Source organism: Pelobates fuscus, chromosome 2 (genome assembly GCF_036172605.1).
Source record: "Pelobates fuscus isolate aPelFus1 chromosome 2, aPelFus1.pri, whole genome shotgun sequence".
NCBI classification, from domain to species: Eukaryota; Metazoa; Chordata; class Amphibia; order Anura; family Pelobatidae; genus Pelobates; species Pelobates fuscus.
Window position 1 is genome coordinate 257,534,145 of NC_086318.1, and position 15,906 is coordinate 257,550,050.

Here is a 15,906-nt window from a genome sequence, read left to right on the forward strand (position 1 = left end):
TGCAGATAGCAATTTCCTGTCTAGTAAGAGCTCTAGTAAGAGCAAGGATTTTGTTTGTTTTTGTTATTATTTGAAGCACCTGTTTTCTTATTGAATAAAAAAAGGAAAACCGAGCTGACTGTGTCCTGGACTTTATATACCCTAGAAGGCGGTGGTTACTGCAAGATCTGTGACAACCCTACCTGTAAAAGAGGTGGCTTGTTACATATGGTGGAGGATGCGGGCATCCACGTAAGCCTGAGGGTAGAAGTCAGTTAAAGCTCAACATGGAGGATGTTATCAAGGCTCTGATCCAGTCCACCTCTGTGCAACAGGAGACTAACAGGAGAGCTGCAGAAAACAGTGCAGCCCTGCAGCAACTGGTGCTGGCCCAGGCAGAGGGTGCTAAAGTCCTGGCCAAAACACAGATGGAGTGCACTGAGTCCTTGGTGAAACAGCTTGTTGTGACACAAGCGGAGATGTTTAAAGTAGCCCGGGAGGAGCAGCAAAAAGTCACCCAGGGGCTACAACAGGAAATCCAAGCTCTCTCTGGAAAATTGAATGGAGAACCTGATGGAGGATACCAGGGTCAGCCAAAGGCGATTCGGGCGAGCCACTATCTTCAGAAAATGACCAAATCCGATGATGTTGAGGCGTACCTTCTGGCATTTGAGCGCACTGCTGAGAGAGAGGGATGGCCGGCTGGTGAGTGGGCAAGCATACTGGCACCGTTCCTAAGTGGAGAGCCACAGAAAGCATATTATGACCTAGAACCAGCTGATGCAAGTAACTACAGCAAATTGAAAGCTGAAATCTTGGCACGACTGGGTGTCACCTCTGCAGTACGTGCCCAAAGGTTCCACTCATGGTCATATAATTCAGACAAAGCCGCACGCTCCCAAATGTTTGACCTCATACACCTTGCACGGAAATGGCTACAACCTGAAATCCATTCAGCTAGCCACATTGTGGAAACCCTAGTTATGGACCGGTTTTTGCGTGGTTTACCAGCTGCCCTACGTCGCTGGGTCAGCCAAAGTGACCCCCATACAGCTGACCAACTGATTGCCTTGGTAGAAAGATATGTGGCTGCAGGAGAACTGCTATGTCCTACTGTAAAAGAGGTGGTTTGTTACAATATATATATATATATATATATATATATATATGTGTGTAATGATGTAAATAAGGATGTGTTCTTGCACCAACTCTCCTCACAATCTTTTTAAGCTTGATGCTTCAAAGACCTTGACAGAGAGGATGGTGACTACATCCGCTACTGCACTGATGGCTGCCTATTTAACCTGAGACGACTAAGGGCACATACCAAGAATGTTGACCACCTCATCAGAGAGCTGCTTTTTGCTTACTTTTCTGCTGTTGTTTCCCACATGGTGACAGCCCAGCAGGCTGCTGAGCTCTTTGGATTAGAAGTCAGCTTGAAGATGACATAAGTCTTCTCCCAGCCTGCACCTCATAAAGTTTATCCCCTCTCACGACTTACCTAAACTACCTCGCTGCCTTGGGCCGCCCGAATGCGTGTATGTGCGAAGGCAGGGGGCGAGCCGCAACCTACAAACTCTGATTGCATCATGCCTTCCAGGCAACCATAGATGCTGGGAGGTGTGCACAACAATTCCACAATGGAGAAAAGCGTGGCTGGAACATATTATTAGTCACTTCCCCGTGGCAACCCCAGATGATGGACAGCCCCATACACCAATAGAGTGTTATGGAGACTTATCAAAGTAGGTGTGCCTTCAGTCTGATACCCTATTTAATCCTGGAACAGCTGAGTTTCCATTGCTCAATTGCTCTGTGCTACTCCCTGCTGTTGTGTTAGTTGTGTTACCTGTTTTCCTGAATACCGGTTACCTGACCTTGGATTGCCTCACCATTTCTGAACCTTTGCAAGTACAAGGTCTGTATATTGGGTTTCATATATCCAACCCTGATACCCTGATACCCCCGCATCACCATTGGTGAATTGGACTGAAGACAGTCCATCAGTTCAGATACCTTGGGTGCATCATCTCTTCAGATGCCAAGATAAACAAAAAGATAGATAGTGGACTGGCAAAGTCAAACAGAGCGTTTGGCAGATTGTATAATAGAGTTTGGCACAGCAAACATCTGAAGAAGGGCACAAAGATCAGAGTGTATAGAGCTGTTGTTCTGACCACTCTCCTGTGTGACTCTGAGTTGTGGGTTACTTATCACCATCAACTGCGACGTCAAGCCAAACATATATATTTATATATTATCACTATATCCCAAAATATTTAACATTATTTTAACAAATCACATATTTTTTAAAATATTAAATTATTTTAAAACTTATTTAAAATAAAATTATTTAAAGAGACCATACTGATACAAGACATCTGCTACAAGACAGAAAAACAAATCACAAACCCTTCAAGAACTACAAATAGGATTTTTGATGTAAATAGAAAATAAAAACACTCAAATGAGTGAAAGTCCACATAATTGGTGGATCCTTATACTCAGCCCCATAAGAAAATGTCCAGCTAGATGACCTCAGACACTGCATTTATAAAGAGGCTTGTGGCTCAAGGGTCAAGCTCTCCAATGCAAAGTACGGTAACAAAAGTGATGGCAAAAAGTCTTGACACAGGTCTGCATAGTAAATAAACAATATGGCTTTGCTTTAACTTGAATAAGTTGTAAAATCACACGTCCCTGTGATAAACACTGGGCATACATATGTGTATATATTGGGTATACATAATCACTAACCGTTTAAATATGACGTGGTTAATAGAATTATGTAAAACTATAAGAAAAGCAATTTCTAAAATATGCAATAATGTTTGATATATATATATATATATATATATATATATACATACATCTGTCATATACGTGTGTGTATGTATATATATATATATATATATATATATATATATATATATATATATATATAGCTTTACTCCTTTCACTATCATTATATACATCTGAAAACAAAATAAATTTACCCCCATAACATCTTCTACTAATAGGGTGTTTCTGGTTTTGGCTACATGTGCAGATATTGTTGTTCCAAATTCAACTGGTCCAGCATGAGTTAACGGAGAGTGTCCTTCCTTTATTCCAGTTGGTGTGAACAAGCACAGGCTCTAATAAAAATGCAAAATATACAATTAGCAGGGATAATGATAAGTGTGACCAAACTTTAGAGACATGGGATATACATTTATTGTAGTCATCATAGCAGTGCTAGGTGTGGCAGACAGGTAACTGCTTCTTTCAGAGCTCCTACAATTGAAAATCTGTTGGATTTAAATTAGAACAAGGAGCATTGGTGCCCTTCTTAAATTATAAATACGACAAGCCTCACTGTGGATAGCATCTTTAAAAGCAGCTGCAATTTTTAATAAACACATTTTACCTTGCCTTCTTTTAAAGAATTACAGGGTTATTTACTAGAGTGAATTGCTGGGAGTTCAAAGTGAATTCCCAATTTTTGTTTGAAAAAACTGAATTGAAACAAAATTCTCAAAATCACTCATGTGAAATTTCACTTTGCATTTATGACAATTCACACTTTAGTGAATAACCTTGACACATGTTCATTGATTTCTAATAGGAGGATGAAGTGCTAACAAAAGTCAAGCAAAAAAATCCATATAGGATGTGCAGTAAGTATTTTTACAAAAGTCATAACTACAAAAAGTGTGATTGTTCATCTAGGCATGAGACCAAAAAAAGAGAATAAGGTTAAATTAGGTTCTTGGGGACACACACACACACACCCCACCTCCCCCCCCCCCCCCCTCCCCTTTAACAGTGCTCTCACTACTGCAAGGGATTCTGGGTAGGTGTATGCAAATGAGCTCAACATATAATCAAATGTTTCTCTTTTTTCCCCACCACAACCCTTTTGGTATATATATATATATATATATATATATATATATATATATATATATATATATACACACACCAGAGTATTTTTAATCCAATCTACACTAATATATATCATATATATATATATATATATATATATATATATATATATATATCCAGCAATGAAGAGGAGAACTCAGAAGGACTTTATAATCGTGAATTTATTATTAAAGTGGTGTTACATCAACATGTAAATCCTGTGATTCAACGTTTCGACCCCTCAGGGTCTTTTTCAAGAACAATTGCCTATATAATACATGCCTATATAATACATGCTTAGTTCACTTGTAAATTGTTCTTGAAAAAGACCCTGAGGGGTCGAAACGTTGAATCACAGGATTTACATGTTGATGTAACACCACTTTAATAATAAATTCACGATTATAAAGTCCTTCTGAGTGCTCCTCTTCATTGCTGGATATATATGGGACGCTGGAAGCACCGGAGGCAAGATATATTTATACACCATTCAGGGGTGAGTGCCTAAAGTATTATTTTGTTTATATATATATATATATATATATATATATATATATATATATATATATATATATATCCAACCATGAATCTGAACACAACTGCTAACTAGTTTGTCCAAATGCCAATACATTAAAAAGAAAAAAAAAAAGTTGGACCTTTTTTGCCCCTGAGGTATTCAACTTCATTGCTACAAATAAACAACTAGTAAAGGGTCAGAGGAAACTCGATGCTCATCAATATTACTTGCTATGAAGATGTGCTTCTGACACAACATCCTAAGCAAGTGGCTTTAGTATGCACCAATACAGGAAGAGTAGGAGAATGACCAATACACTTGGGAAGGCACATGCTACTGTTCATCCCCTAGCCAAGGACTTTGGGTATTGCGGTATAAAAAAAAAAGAGGGTGGGATATGCTATTCCCATACAAGTTTTGTGAGAGATGAGACTTGCCTGTCAGAATGTTATGATTGGTTGATTTACAAGTTCTGCTGACATTTCAAAGCATGGTAAATCTTTTATAATCCACCATCTCAGTCTGCGCAGGACTCTCACAAATATGTCTCTGGATGACTGAGTTTTTTTCACCTGTCATCTCAGCACCAAGAGAATCCAGTGTCGCTGTGCAAGTAGCTACTGTGATGGTACAGCAAAAAAGGTTCTACTACCTGGTGAACAGCTGTCATATTAACAGCTGTGTGTTAAGGTAACGTTGTTGTGTTTTTTGCCTATGGATGTCTTCGGTCTGCTAACATGTGTTTATGACCACCTGCTAGCATTTCAACTGATGATTATTAATATGCACCTAGGGCTATATGCTAGTGTTTCTCTATGAATGTGTGCTAGGTGTATATTAGTGTATGAACGTGATTTGTATCTGTGGATGTGTGATTGTGTGTGCTAGCGTGTCTCCATGCTGGCGTGTATATTGTTCAGTATGTGGAAAGTTATGAATGCCAGTGGCTAATTATTTATTTGGAATAATAATACATCTGTATATTTGGAGCGGAGGCACAAAACGGTCTCCAATAGAGCTCAGCAAATAGTAAATGTGGCCTACGAAATTTTATGATTAAGGGCCATGCATTTTCTAATTAAAACATTTGATGGTAAGGGTGCCCACAGCAGCACTTGTGGGTCCAAAGTCTCCTAGAGCCATTCCACCTGACTCCTTTATTGCTTTAAATCTTTACCATGTGGATAAAGTGGTAATTTTCATGCCATGTTAGTTATGTCGATTTTGTGCAATTTATCAGATCATTCAACAACTGAGAGCATCAGCTGATACTTTTAGCCAGTGAATGATGTGGAAAGTTGACATAGCTAAAGAGGAATGAGAACTTCTGCTTTAGCAACAATATGAAGACAGGAAGCAATGTAGGAACCTGGGGGAACCCAGGAAAGTGTTAAATTGTTGAAAAACAGCTTGACAGTTTGCTGTGGGTTGGCACCAGGGTTACTCCAGGTAAAATCACTATTGTGTGTTGTAGTGGTTATGGTACTTAGAGTTCATGTCAGCTGTATGCTCTACTGTACAATTCACACACTTACATTATTGCATTCTCCCAGGAAATAAAGTGCAAATCCATCAGCCTTTGTAGCTAATAAGGGGAATAAAAGATACAGTGTCAAAACTGAAACTAGCAATCCATTTAAATAGCAGCAAGATTACCTCTATAATACATTGAAAATTCAGAGCCATGTTAAAACATGTCACCTTAGGCAGGGTGCCTAAGTTAGTTGCTATCACAAAGATTGCTATTTAAGAATAAAGTTGTGATAGATAATGACTAAACATTGTCCTTCACATTTTTATAACCGTGCAGAACAGTTTTAAGGCATAGTCAAACTATATTGAAGAACATATAATATATTGAAGAACATACATCCATGTTTCCATCTGCTGAGCAGAAACAATCAGCCTATAACCATATAAATTCAGCCAACCAAAAATGGGCTGATTGGTTATTGCAGTTTACTAGTAGCCCCCGATGGCACATTCATGCGAAGAGCTGCTTTGTTATGCAAGTCTGGCCTTTCAGTCCCCTGATATAAGCATATCATGTTCTATGTTATAATAAATGTTGAACACTCTATACCTCTATCATGGTAACCACTTACTAAACGGTGTGAATGATTTACTAAATCATGTGAATACTTAATTTATTTTTATTTTTTAATTGTAAATGGTACTTGGAGTGTTCCTTTAAACCTTGCTTCTGGAACCTTCATGAATAGTGTTCCAAACATATAGGTCAGAATATGTATTTATCTGTTTGTTTTTTAAATGCATGTGGCCAGGGAATTAGGACTCCAGAGCCACAGACTGGGACTTTTATTCCTTGGCAATATACATGTTTTGAGCTGAGTTGCTTGATGACTCCTAGACTCGGCAACATATCCTTACTTACTAGTCACAAACATTTTTATAGCAAGTACGGCATTATTCGAGTAGGAGACAGATCATATTTTAAAACAACACACTGCTGCAAGTAATATCTGATTACAAATAAAGGCCTCCAGGAGACATACATTTGCCAGAGTTGTAGTGAAACTCACTCAAATACTAGTTATTTAACATACATCAAAAATGTGGTAGAAAATTACATTTACCTGTTTTGATGATGTCGCTTAACTCGTAAAGAAGTATCTTATTGTCTCCTCCAGCATCAAGGCGCTGCTCCATGTAACTATTAAGTTCATATACTACACCTTGCATATTTGTATCCTGGTACTGCTGAAAACAAATTGGAAAAAAAGAGGTAACTAAATTATCTGACAAATTTCCAAGTACATAAAGAAAAACAAAAAAGAAAAACACAATTCTCTTCGACTCCAAAATGTTGACTATATTTTTCATTTGATCAAGAAGGTAATCTAAATTTACTGTGTGTAATACAAGTAATTGACATAGGAAAATATGTTGACTAATATAACACCCTAACCCAAACACATTTCCTTGAATTATGTTTATGTGAATTATGGATTTCAGAGAAGCATGCGGTCCATAATGGTATGGTAATGGTATGACATTCACTACACCATAAGTACCTTGAAACAGCCCCACACCGTATAGGACAATCCTGTGTTGGAGTCTGTACCAGATACAGGAGAGTCTGTAATGGAAGATGATTGGTGTAAAGGATATTGATTCATAGATATTACCATATATTGAGAGGAAATTAAATGAGACACTGTAGCCACTGTAACCATTTCATCTCATTTAATTGGTTATAGTGCCTGAAGTCCCCATTCAGCGTTAAACAATTTTCAAACAGTTTAGCACTGAATGAAGGTCCCTGACCACCCACAAGCCCCTACTGGAGGTATGACAAAGGCAGAAATTACACTCTTCCTTCTAGCCACACCAATTAATACCAGCAATAGGTGCTGTAATAGCCTCATAGAAGTCAATTGACAGTCTCAGCTAATTACTGAAACCCATTGCTGCACAGGATAATTCTACCTCAGAGGAGACGAGCTGCTGGGGACTCTCACATCAGGGGACTCAAAACACTATAACTACTTCAATGAACTTTAGTGGTTACAGTGACAACAGTGTCTCTTTAAAGTGTCAATATTAAGTAAAATGGAGTCCCAGTAGAGGTCGTCACTGAAGAAGGCCACAATTATAAGTGCCTGTTGTAGTCTACAGTGGGTTACTGAAGGAAATGTAATAAGGAAGCAGGTTTGCCTCTCTTACTGGTGGCCTCATTTATCAATTGGTTATATTATATGCACACTTATGTAACTCCTTGAGTAGGTGTTGCAATGCTTAGATAAGTGTGATTATATATGTGCTACTTTCTACCTTATGCAGTTCCATAAAGTTACAATGTGGTTGATAATAACCTACATTTCCTTGATGTAATTACCAAACAGTATTTACAATAGGTTTCAATTTGCAAAAACTACATTCAATCTGATTTTCATTTCTTCTTTTTTTATATCCTTGAACAACATGGTAATTATCATGAGGGTTAAACCCGACTGCTCCCTCCCCCCAGTGGACACACTCTTCACACCTAAAGCACTTCAGCAAAGTAGAGTGCTTTAAGTGTGCTCCTTTAAATAAGCCAGGTTTAATTATATATTGATTTGCTGTCTATATGTTGCTTACATTCTTGTTTATGTTATGTCAACTTTGGATGGCAATTTAATTTTTCATTTTTAATCCATACATGGATAAGGAAGTTAGGCAGGCGATTTAACAAGGTGTCTAAATCTGGTTTTCATGCTACCAAAAGATTGTTACATCTCATACTGATTCAGTTTTGGTTGGAGGATGGGGAGATTAGGGGTGCTTATCTCTGTCTAAACACATGCTAGTAGCCTGTGAATCCCTGTAAATCCATTTCTAGTTTTTCATTCTGCTTTTTCTTTAAATTGTTTCGCTAGAGGCACACAATTAATGCAAAAGAAAAAAAAAAAAAAAAAAATGTGAAGATAATTTTTCACCTCAATTAACATATGTGTAGGTTTCCTGTTGTTCAGCCACAGGTTTGGGATTAATAATGAACAAACCAGTCATAGCTACAAAAAAGAATAACATTTTTTGTTTGCAACCTAAACTCTAGCTCCTGGGCCTGATGTCAAATAAGAAGATCTGACTTGAAACCAGCATTCAATTTCATCCCAAAAGGATTGAAGTCAGGGCTATGTGCAGGCCACTTGAGTTCCTCCACACCAGTGGTTTTCAAACCAGTCCTCAAGGCAGGCCTACCAGTCCATGATTAAGGGATAACCCAATTATGCCAAGGTGTTTTTTTTTTTCTTTCTAAAAATAACGTAGACACTATTGGGTAACCCCTAAATCCTGGACTGGTAGGAAACCACTACTCCACACCATATTTGTCTTCATAAACCTCATTTTATGCATAGAGAAAAAGTCATTCTGGAAAAATAAAGGGCCTTCCCCAAGTTATTGCCCCAATGTGGGAAGCAATAGTCTATAATGTATTTTCATCCTGTAGAATTACAATGGCCCTCCATGGAACTAAAGGGTCTAGTCCAAGCCCTGATAAGTAGGCCCAGATCATTAAAACTCTTTCACCAAATTCTGGCACTATGAATGCCAGTAGTTTGCATTCTCCTCAACACTTGGATTCTTCTTCATTGCGGCCCTAGGGTGCACCAGTCCAGGGGCCGCAATGCTGGGTGACTGGCAGGAGGGGTGTGTACAGCACAGCCCTACCATTCTGCCAATCATGCATGTAGTGTGGCCAAGTGGAATGCAGAGGAGGATGTTATGTATCCTCTACCCGGTCTGACATGAAGTGCTCACTGAGAACAGCTTCCCGACAGCCCAGATACAGCCAAGCCCAGATACAGACGATCCTCTGCCACAGTCCACTCTAACATGCTGCAAAAGGAACAGAAGGGAGTGCGGGAGATATTAGAAACGAAAGAGGGGAATGGTGGAGAGACACACAGATGCACGGCGGGGGGAATGAGACACATAGAGGGGCTTGCGGGGGAGACACACACAAAGGAGCTTGTGGTGAGAAAGACACAGAGAGGTACTGGGGGGGGCAAGAGACACAAAGGGGCTGGAGGAGAAAGATACACACAGAGGGGCTGAGGTGGAGAAAGAAATACAGAGGGGCTGCGGTGGAGAAAGAAACACACAGAGGGACTGAGGTGGAGAGTGATGCTGGGAATTCTGGAAATATGGATACATGATTTCTTGGAATTTCAGTGCCTAAGGTAGCAGGGCCGGATTCCCCGCCTTGCTGCCCCAAGGCCAGTATCCTCAATGCCCCCCTGCCCTGTACATCTTTTATCTCTCTCATCGATAATGCCGCCCCTCCCCTGCTTGATGTCCAGAGGCCATGGCCTTGGTGATCTTGTGGTAAATGTGACTCTGTAAAGCAGACTTCCCAAAACTCAACTTCATTAATGCAGTTGATGTATAACAGTATTTATCTGTCTGCATTACATTGTGAATTTTATAGTGTTTTGTCTCACCAGAATTTCGTTGTGTTTATTTGTACAGAATATATGAGCTAAATAATTTGGTAATAGGATAAGGCTATCCTAGACTTAAGATAAGGCCAGGGACTAATTAAAGTATTTAGAAAATTGGGCAGACTAGATGGGATGAATGGTTCTTATCTCCCGTCACATTCTATGTTTCTATGTAGTCCGTGTATGATAAGATTATGATGCCTGGAGACACAATTATAAGTGTGTATATGTATATTTTATAACACATGTTATTTTCAGGCTAGAGTCAGCTAGTGTGTGATAGCTTTGGTGTTAGGGTTGTGGCAGTGTAACTGTGCATTAGAAATATTAATTGAAGCCGCTGCCAAGCCTGAATGGTCCTATATAGAACAAGCAGCAAACCTTTTGATGATTTCACAGGCTCAAATTGAAGAAATTTTTTTTCTCTGGGATAGTAAGCATTTTCAGATATTGGTTGCATGGTAATCCCAATAGGCCATAATAGTTAAAATATATTAATTATTGATAAGATTAAGCTTTTATTAGTAGGAAGGAGGAAGAAAATGACATAGACTCTTAAAAATGCTTAAATAACTTTATTATAGCTGTACAGCTTCACTGAGGTGATTAGTCCCCCTAAACATTTTAACAAAGAGGGTTTGAAGGTTATGTATGTGCAATTTCATTCTAAAATTATTTTGATATTATATATATATATATATATATATATTTATTAATATCAAAATACTTTTAGAATACATATTATCAAAATACACTTAGAATTAAATTACATATATATCTACATATAATCAAAATACACTTACACTTAGAATTAAATTATATTTGGGTGTAGAAACAATCACACTCCTGGGACTTGGTTGAAGTAGTAAAATTTAGCTTTTATTTATTCCATATAAAATATCAACGTTTCAGCTCCAACATGGAGCTTTCATCAGGACAGGTAACATGTAACAAATGTGCAGACAAGAGAATATATACCCCAGATCCATCCAAAACAAACTGAACACTCAAATTAAATTAAATATGCACCACAGGAGTGTATTTACTGAACAGTGTCCGGATGTAGCACAGCTGGCCATGGCTGTCTCCCACTCTGCCCTTGTATCTGCAATTATGCCACAAGCAGCACCGGGCACTACAAAAGTCTTCTTGGATATATAAAAAATATATAAATATATAAAAAAAAAAGTATACATTTAAATATATATGATTATATAGATAATTACATAAATATAGGATTTAAATACTTATATATGTATATATGTTTATATATAATGCCTGTAATTGTGGGAGGGGCGTATGACTCACCTTCTCCCTACTTAAGGGACACCCCTTACCTGGCTCCATACCGTTCGAGGTCAGCGCTGCATCCTGAATCCACTTCCGGTTCACGGACGGCGCCATCTTGCTTTTTGAAAAAAAAAACGCGATTTCGTTGGTGTAGCTGTGTCCAGGAACCCCTTACAGGTTTTTCCGCCCATCCAGCCACGCACAAACCCGGTCTTCGTCGCAGATTAAGTCCACAGGACTTCAAAATCGTAAGTCAGTCGCCCGGATCACTTCCCACGGCGTCGCGATTTTAACGGCCTTACTTTACGGTCACACGCTTTATGGCCAAGTCACAGGCACATTAACCCTCTGGCTTCCGGCATAATCACAATATACCCTATGTACTGACCAACGTTTAAGGTCTTGTATTCAGCAATCTTATTCTGGTTTTTCTTTTGTCCCTCTCTCAATATCAGTACCTGTAGTTGTTTTCATGTTCTATTGGTATTATTATACAAATTACAGAACCTTGCATATGACTGCAGCATATCCTTCCTATTAAATATTAAAAATAAGTTTTATTTAGGTTATGGTTTCAATCTATTATCAGATATTACACTATTAGTGATATTGGAATGTTTTCATGCTATACATATATATGGAGTTTTGCTGAAACAACTTTACATTATTTATAGATATCTCACGCAGCACTTATGTTATAAATTATGTTTAAAAAAATCCGTTAGAAGATTACGCTTCTATCACACCATGTACACACGTTTCTTACATGGCACGCATATATTCTGACTTTTTCTTTATGTACTCAAACTACATACACAAGAACTCGGTCTAAAATCTCACAAACTTTCGGGTTAAATCACACGTCTTGATTCAACCACTCATACGTCACGTTTTTTCCTGTTTTAAGAAATTTTCAATTATTATTTTACCTCATACATACCTCTTTTGTGGCTTACATCCACGGCCTAAGATAGACTGTATTGTTAAAAAACCTGCACCATATTAGACTACAAATACTAGCATTATCAAGCATACGCATTACGCTTGTCACCATAGAGACATATTATACACAACCCAACACCCGGTTATCAGGGCCATACCACATAACATGGCCAGTTAGGTAACTACCATTCATTAAAATTTCCCTTACATATGTATATATATATCAACTCACTACAGCTAGTTAGTCTAAATTGGTATCAAAGGATCCAATTCTCACACTTTTCATATCTTGTTTCTAACCCTTTAGGTTTTCTTTTTTTTCTTTTTTTTTTTTTCTTTTCACATCAGAACGGCTTCTGTCCCATGAGTTTGTATAGTTTAGCAATAGGGTAGATGCCAATGCATCATATGTTATTGTATATAAAGAAAGTTCTATTTAAAAATTCATTGAAATTAATTTTATTGTGTTATTTTAATTTGACGTAAGACCGGCCATGGAGTATCAGTGTCTCGTCCATTACCCCCTCATAATCTATATTGACTAGTAAATGATGCCTAATTCCCCTAGTCGTATCTTATCAGACTAAACATATAAAACATATAAAACATACATAGAAAAATACTCATTCACACAGTGCACCAGGGGCATTAGGAAACATGTAATGGAAATTTGTAAGTTTAAGGACCAGTTTTCTTTAGTATGTTCTACGTTATTGGTTAGTGGGTATCTCAGTTGTCTAGGGTTCCCATATCTTGATGTATTTGTTTGTCATATTAAGATTTCTATATACCTGTTTCTCCATTAAACGTTGATATCCTATTTGGAATTCCACCTCTCTCCATGAGGGAATATTTACAGTTTTCCAATATCTGGCGATACAAATTTTAACCGCCATTAAAATATGAATTATTAAATATTTTATAATTTTAGTTTTAGTAGGGATATTCATATGTAGCAAGAATAGTTGTGGAGAGAGGTCCATTGTTATTTTAAGGATGGTATTGATTTTTGTGGATGTCACTTGCTTTAAAGGATCAAGAGCATAACAATCCCACCATATATGTCTAAACGTTCTTAAGCATCTCCAACAGAGAGGATCTGTGGGAGGGTGGAATCTTGCAACTCTCGCTGGAACCATATACCACCTATGGACCAATTTAATCTGTAATTCATACAAACTTATACTATGTATCGCTTTTCCAAGCAAATCAAATGATTCCTTCCATTGATCCAATGAAAACTCAGTTCCAATATCATTTTCCCATTTCAACATAGATTTCATTTTTCCCTTATTGTATCTATTATATAGAACCGTATTTATTTTTGAGACCATGTTATTCTTATGTTCTATACTAAGAATGTTATCTATAAGTGAGATGTTATGTATTGGATTGGATTGTATAAAATGTTTAATTCTAATATATGTAAATTGTTCGTTATCAAGATCTTTTGTGTCAGTAAGAATTTGTTGAAACGATTTTATTTGAAGATCTGGTTTTAAAATATCGGCTAATTTTAGAAGACCATTGTCCTTCCATTTTTTAATGTTAATCTCTTCTATATATATTTGTATTATTTCAATTGGTGAGTTTATAGTTAGATGTTCTATAATCTGTAGTTTTTTCTTCAAAGTTTGTAAGTTAGAAAAAATATCCAATATTATCTTATTTTGTATTTTTAATTTAGAGAATGTTGGAGAGTCAATCCAATATAACAGTTTAATATCAGATATATTACTCTAGATTTGTTCTTGATATATCCACAAGTTGTCCACATTGTCATTATTCCATTCTAGGATATGAGAGAACATGATTGCATCATGTACTTGATATACGTCTGGGAATGATATTCCACCATCGATAAATTTTGTAGTTATATATTTCAGGGCTATTCTTGATTTTTTTTTTTCCCCCATAGGTATTGTGTAAATATTTTTTGATATTCTTTTAATATGTCTTTTGGGACTTTCATGGGAATGGTTCTCATCATATATTCAAGTTTGGGTAGTAAATAGTGTCTAACTGCATTAGATTTCCCTATCCACGATACGTATAAATTATTCCATTTAAGTAACGTATCTTTCATATCTTTGAGCAATGGGTAGTAATTGATTTTAATTATTTGATTCCAGTCAAAGCTTATTTTAACTCCCAAATATTTTATGCTCTCACTCGACCAAATAAATAAAAATTTAGATTTTAAAGTTAGAAGTTGTTCTTCTGGTAAATTAGTATATATCACCTGTGTTTTATTTACATTAATTTTATAGTTAGAAATAGATCTATATTTCTCGATTAATTCCATAAAATGACATAGTGAATCCTCGCATTCAGATATTGTTAAAATTATATCATCTGCATATAATAGAACCTTGACTTGTTTACCGGCCAGATGAATCCCTTGAATTTTTTGGTCTAATCTAATGGCTGAGGCAAGTGGTTCTATAGTCAAGGCATATAGCAATGGGGCGAGTGGACATCCCTGGCGTGTACCGTTATTTACATCAAACCATTCAGATGCGATACCCCTTCCCATAACCCTCGCCGTTGGGTTAGTATAGAGGGACCAGATTAAATCATATATGAAATCTTGAAACCCAAATGCTTTGAGGACCCTCGACAGGAACAAGCAGTTGACCCTGTCGAAGGCCTTCTCTGCATCCACGGCCACAAACAGCGATGGAATCCCATTATCCTCTATTACCTGTATTAGATTTAAAAGCCTACGTACATTATGAGCTCCTTTCCTACCCATTATAAATCCGGCTTGATCTGGATGGATTAAAGTCGGGACGATTTTTTTTATTCTATCAGCTAATATCCTTGAGAAGATCTTTATATCAATGTTTAATAACGAAATGGGTCTATAATTCGATACAAAATGTGGGTCTTTCTCTGGTTTTAGAATGGGAGTAATCATTGTTTGTAACATTTCCTTGGGGAACTTTTTCTGGCCTCTCACTTCATTATAAACTTTAAAGAGAAGAGAAGCGATAGGAATAGAGAATGTTTTATAAAAGGAATCCGTTAGACCATCTGGTCCCGGAGCTTTCCCTTTGCAAAGTGATTTTATAGCGTGGGTAATCTCTGTCATAGATATAGGAGATTCTAAATCTTTAGTCTGATCTATATTAATTTTTGGTAATTTACAAGTAGATATAAAGGTATCTATCTCTTCAGGCGTTGAGGTAATCTTTGGTAGATTATACAATGACTTATAATATTGACCAAATACTTCCCCTATGTCATTTGGTGATAAATGATCTTTATTATTATATTTGATCTTTGTAATCCTTTGTTGTCTTTTTTTAAATTTTA

The 15,906-nt window shown here is 37.1% G+C and overlaps 1 protein-coding gene across 1 annotated transcript in view; it reads right to left on the bottom strand.

The window, feature by feature from the left end:
- PDE10A (phosphodiesterase 10A) overlaps positions 1-15,906 on the bottom strand; it is a 384,873-nt gene that overhangs the window by 218,938 nt on the left and 150,029 nt on the right. Inside the window, exons 4-6 of the mRNA XM_063441228.1 lie at positions 7,003-7,126; positions 5,941-5,990; positions 2,979-3,119 (exon numbers count right to left, since the gene is read on the bottom strand). Coding sequence (XP_063297298.1) covers positions 2,979-3,119; positions 5,941-5,990; positions 7,003-7,126 — 315 coding nt within the window. The remainder of the gene's footprint in view (positions 1-2,978; positions 3,120-5,940; positions 5,991-7,002; positions 7,127-15,906) is intronic.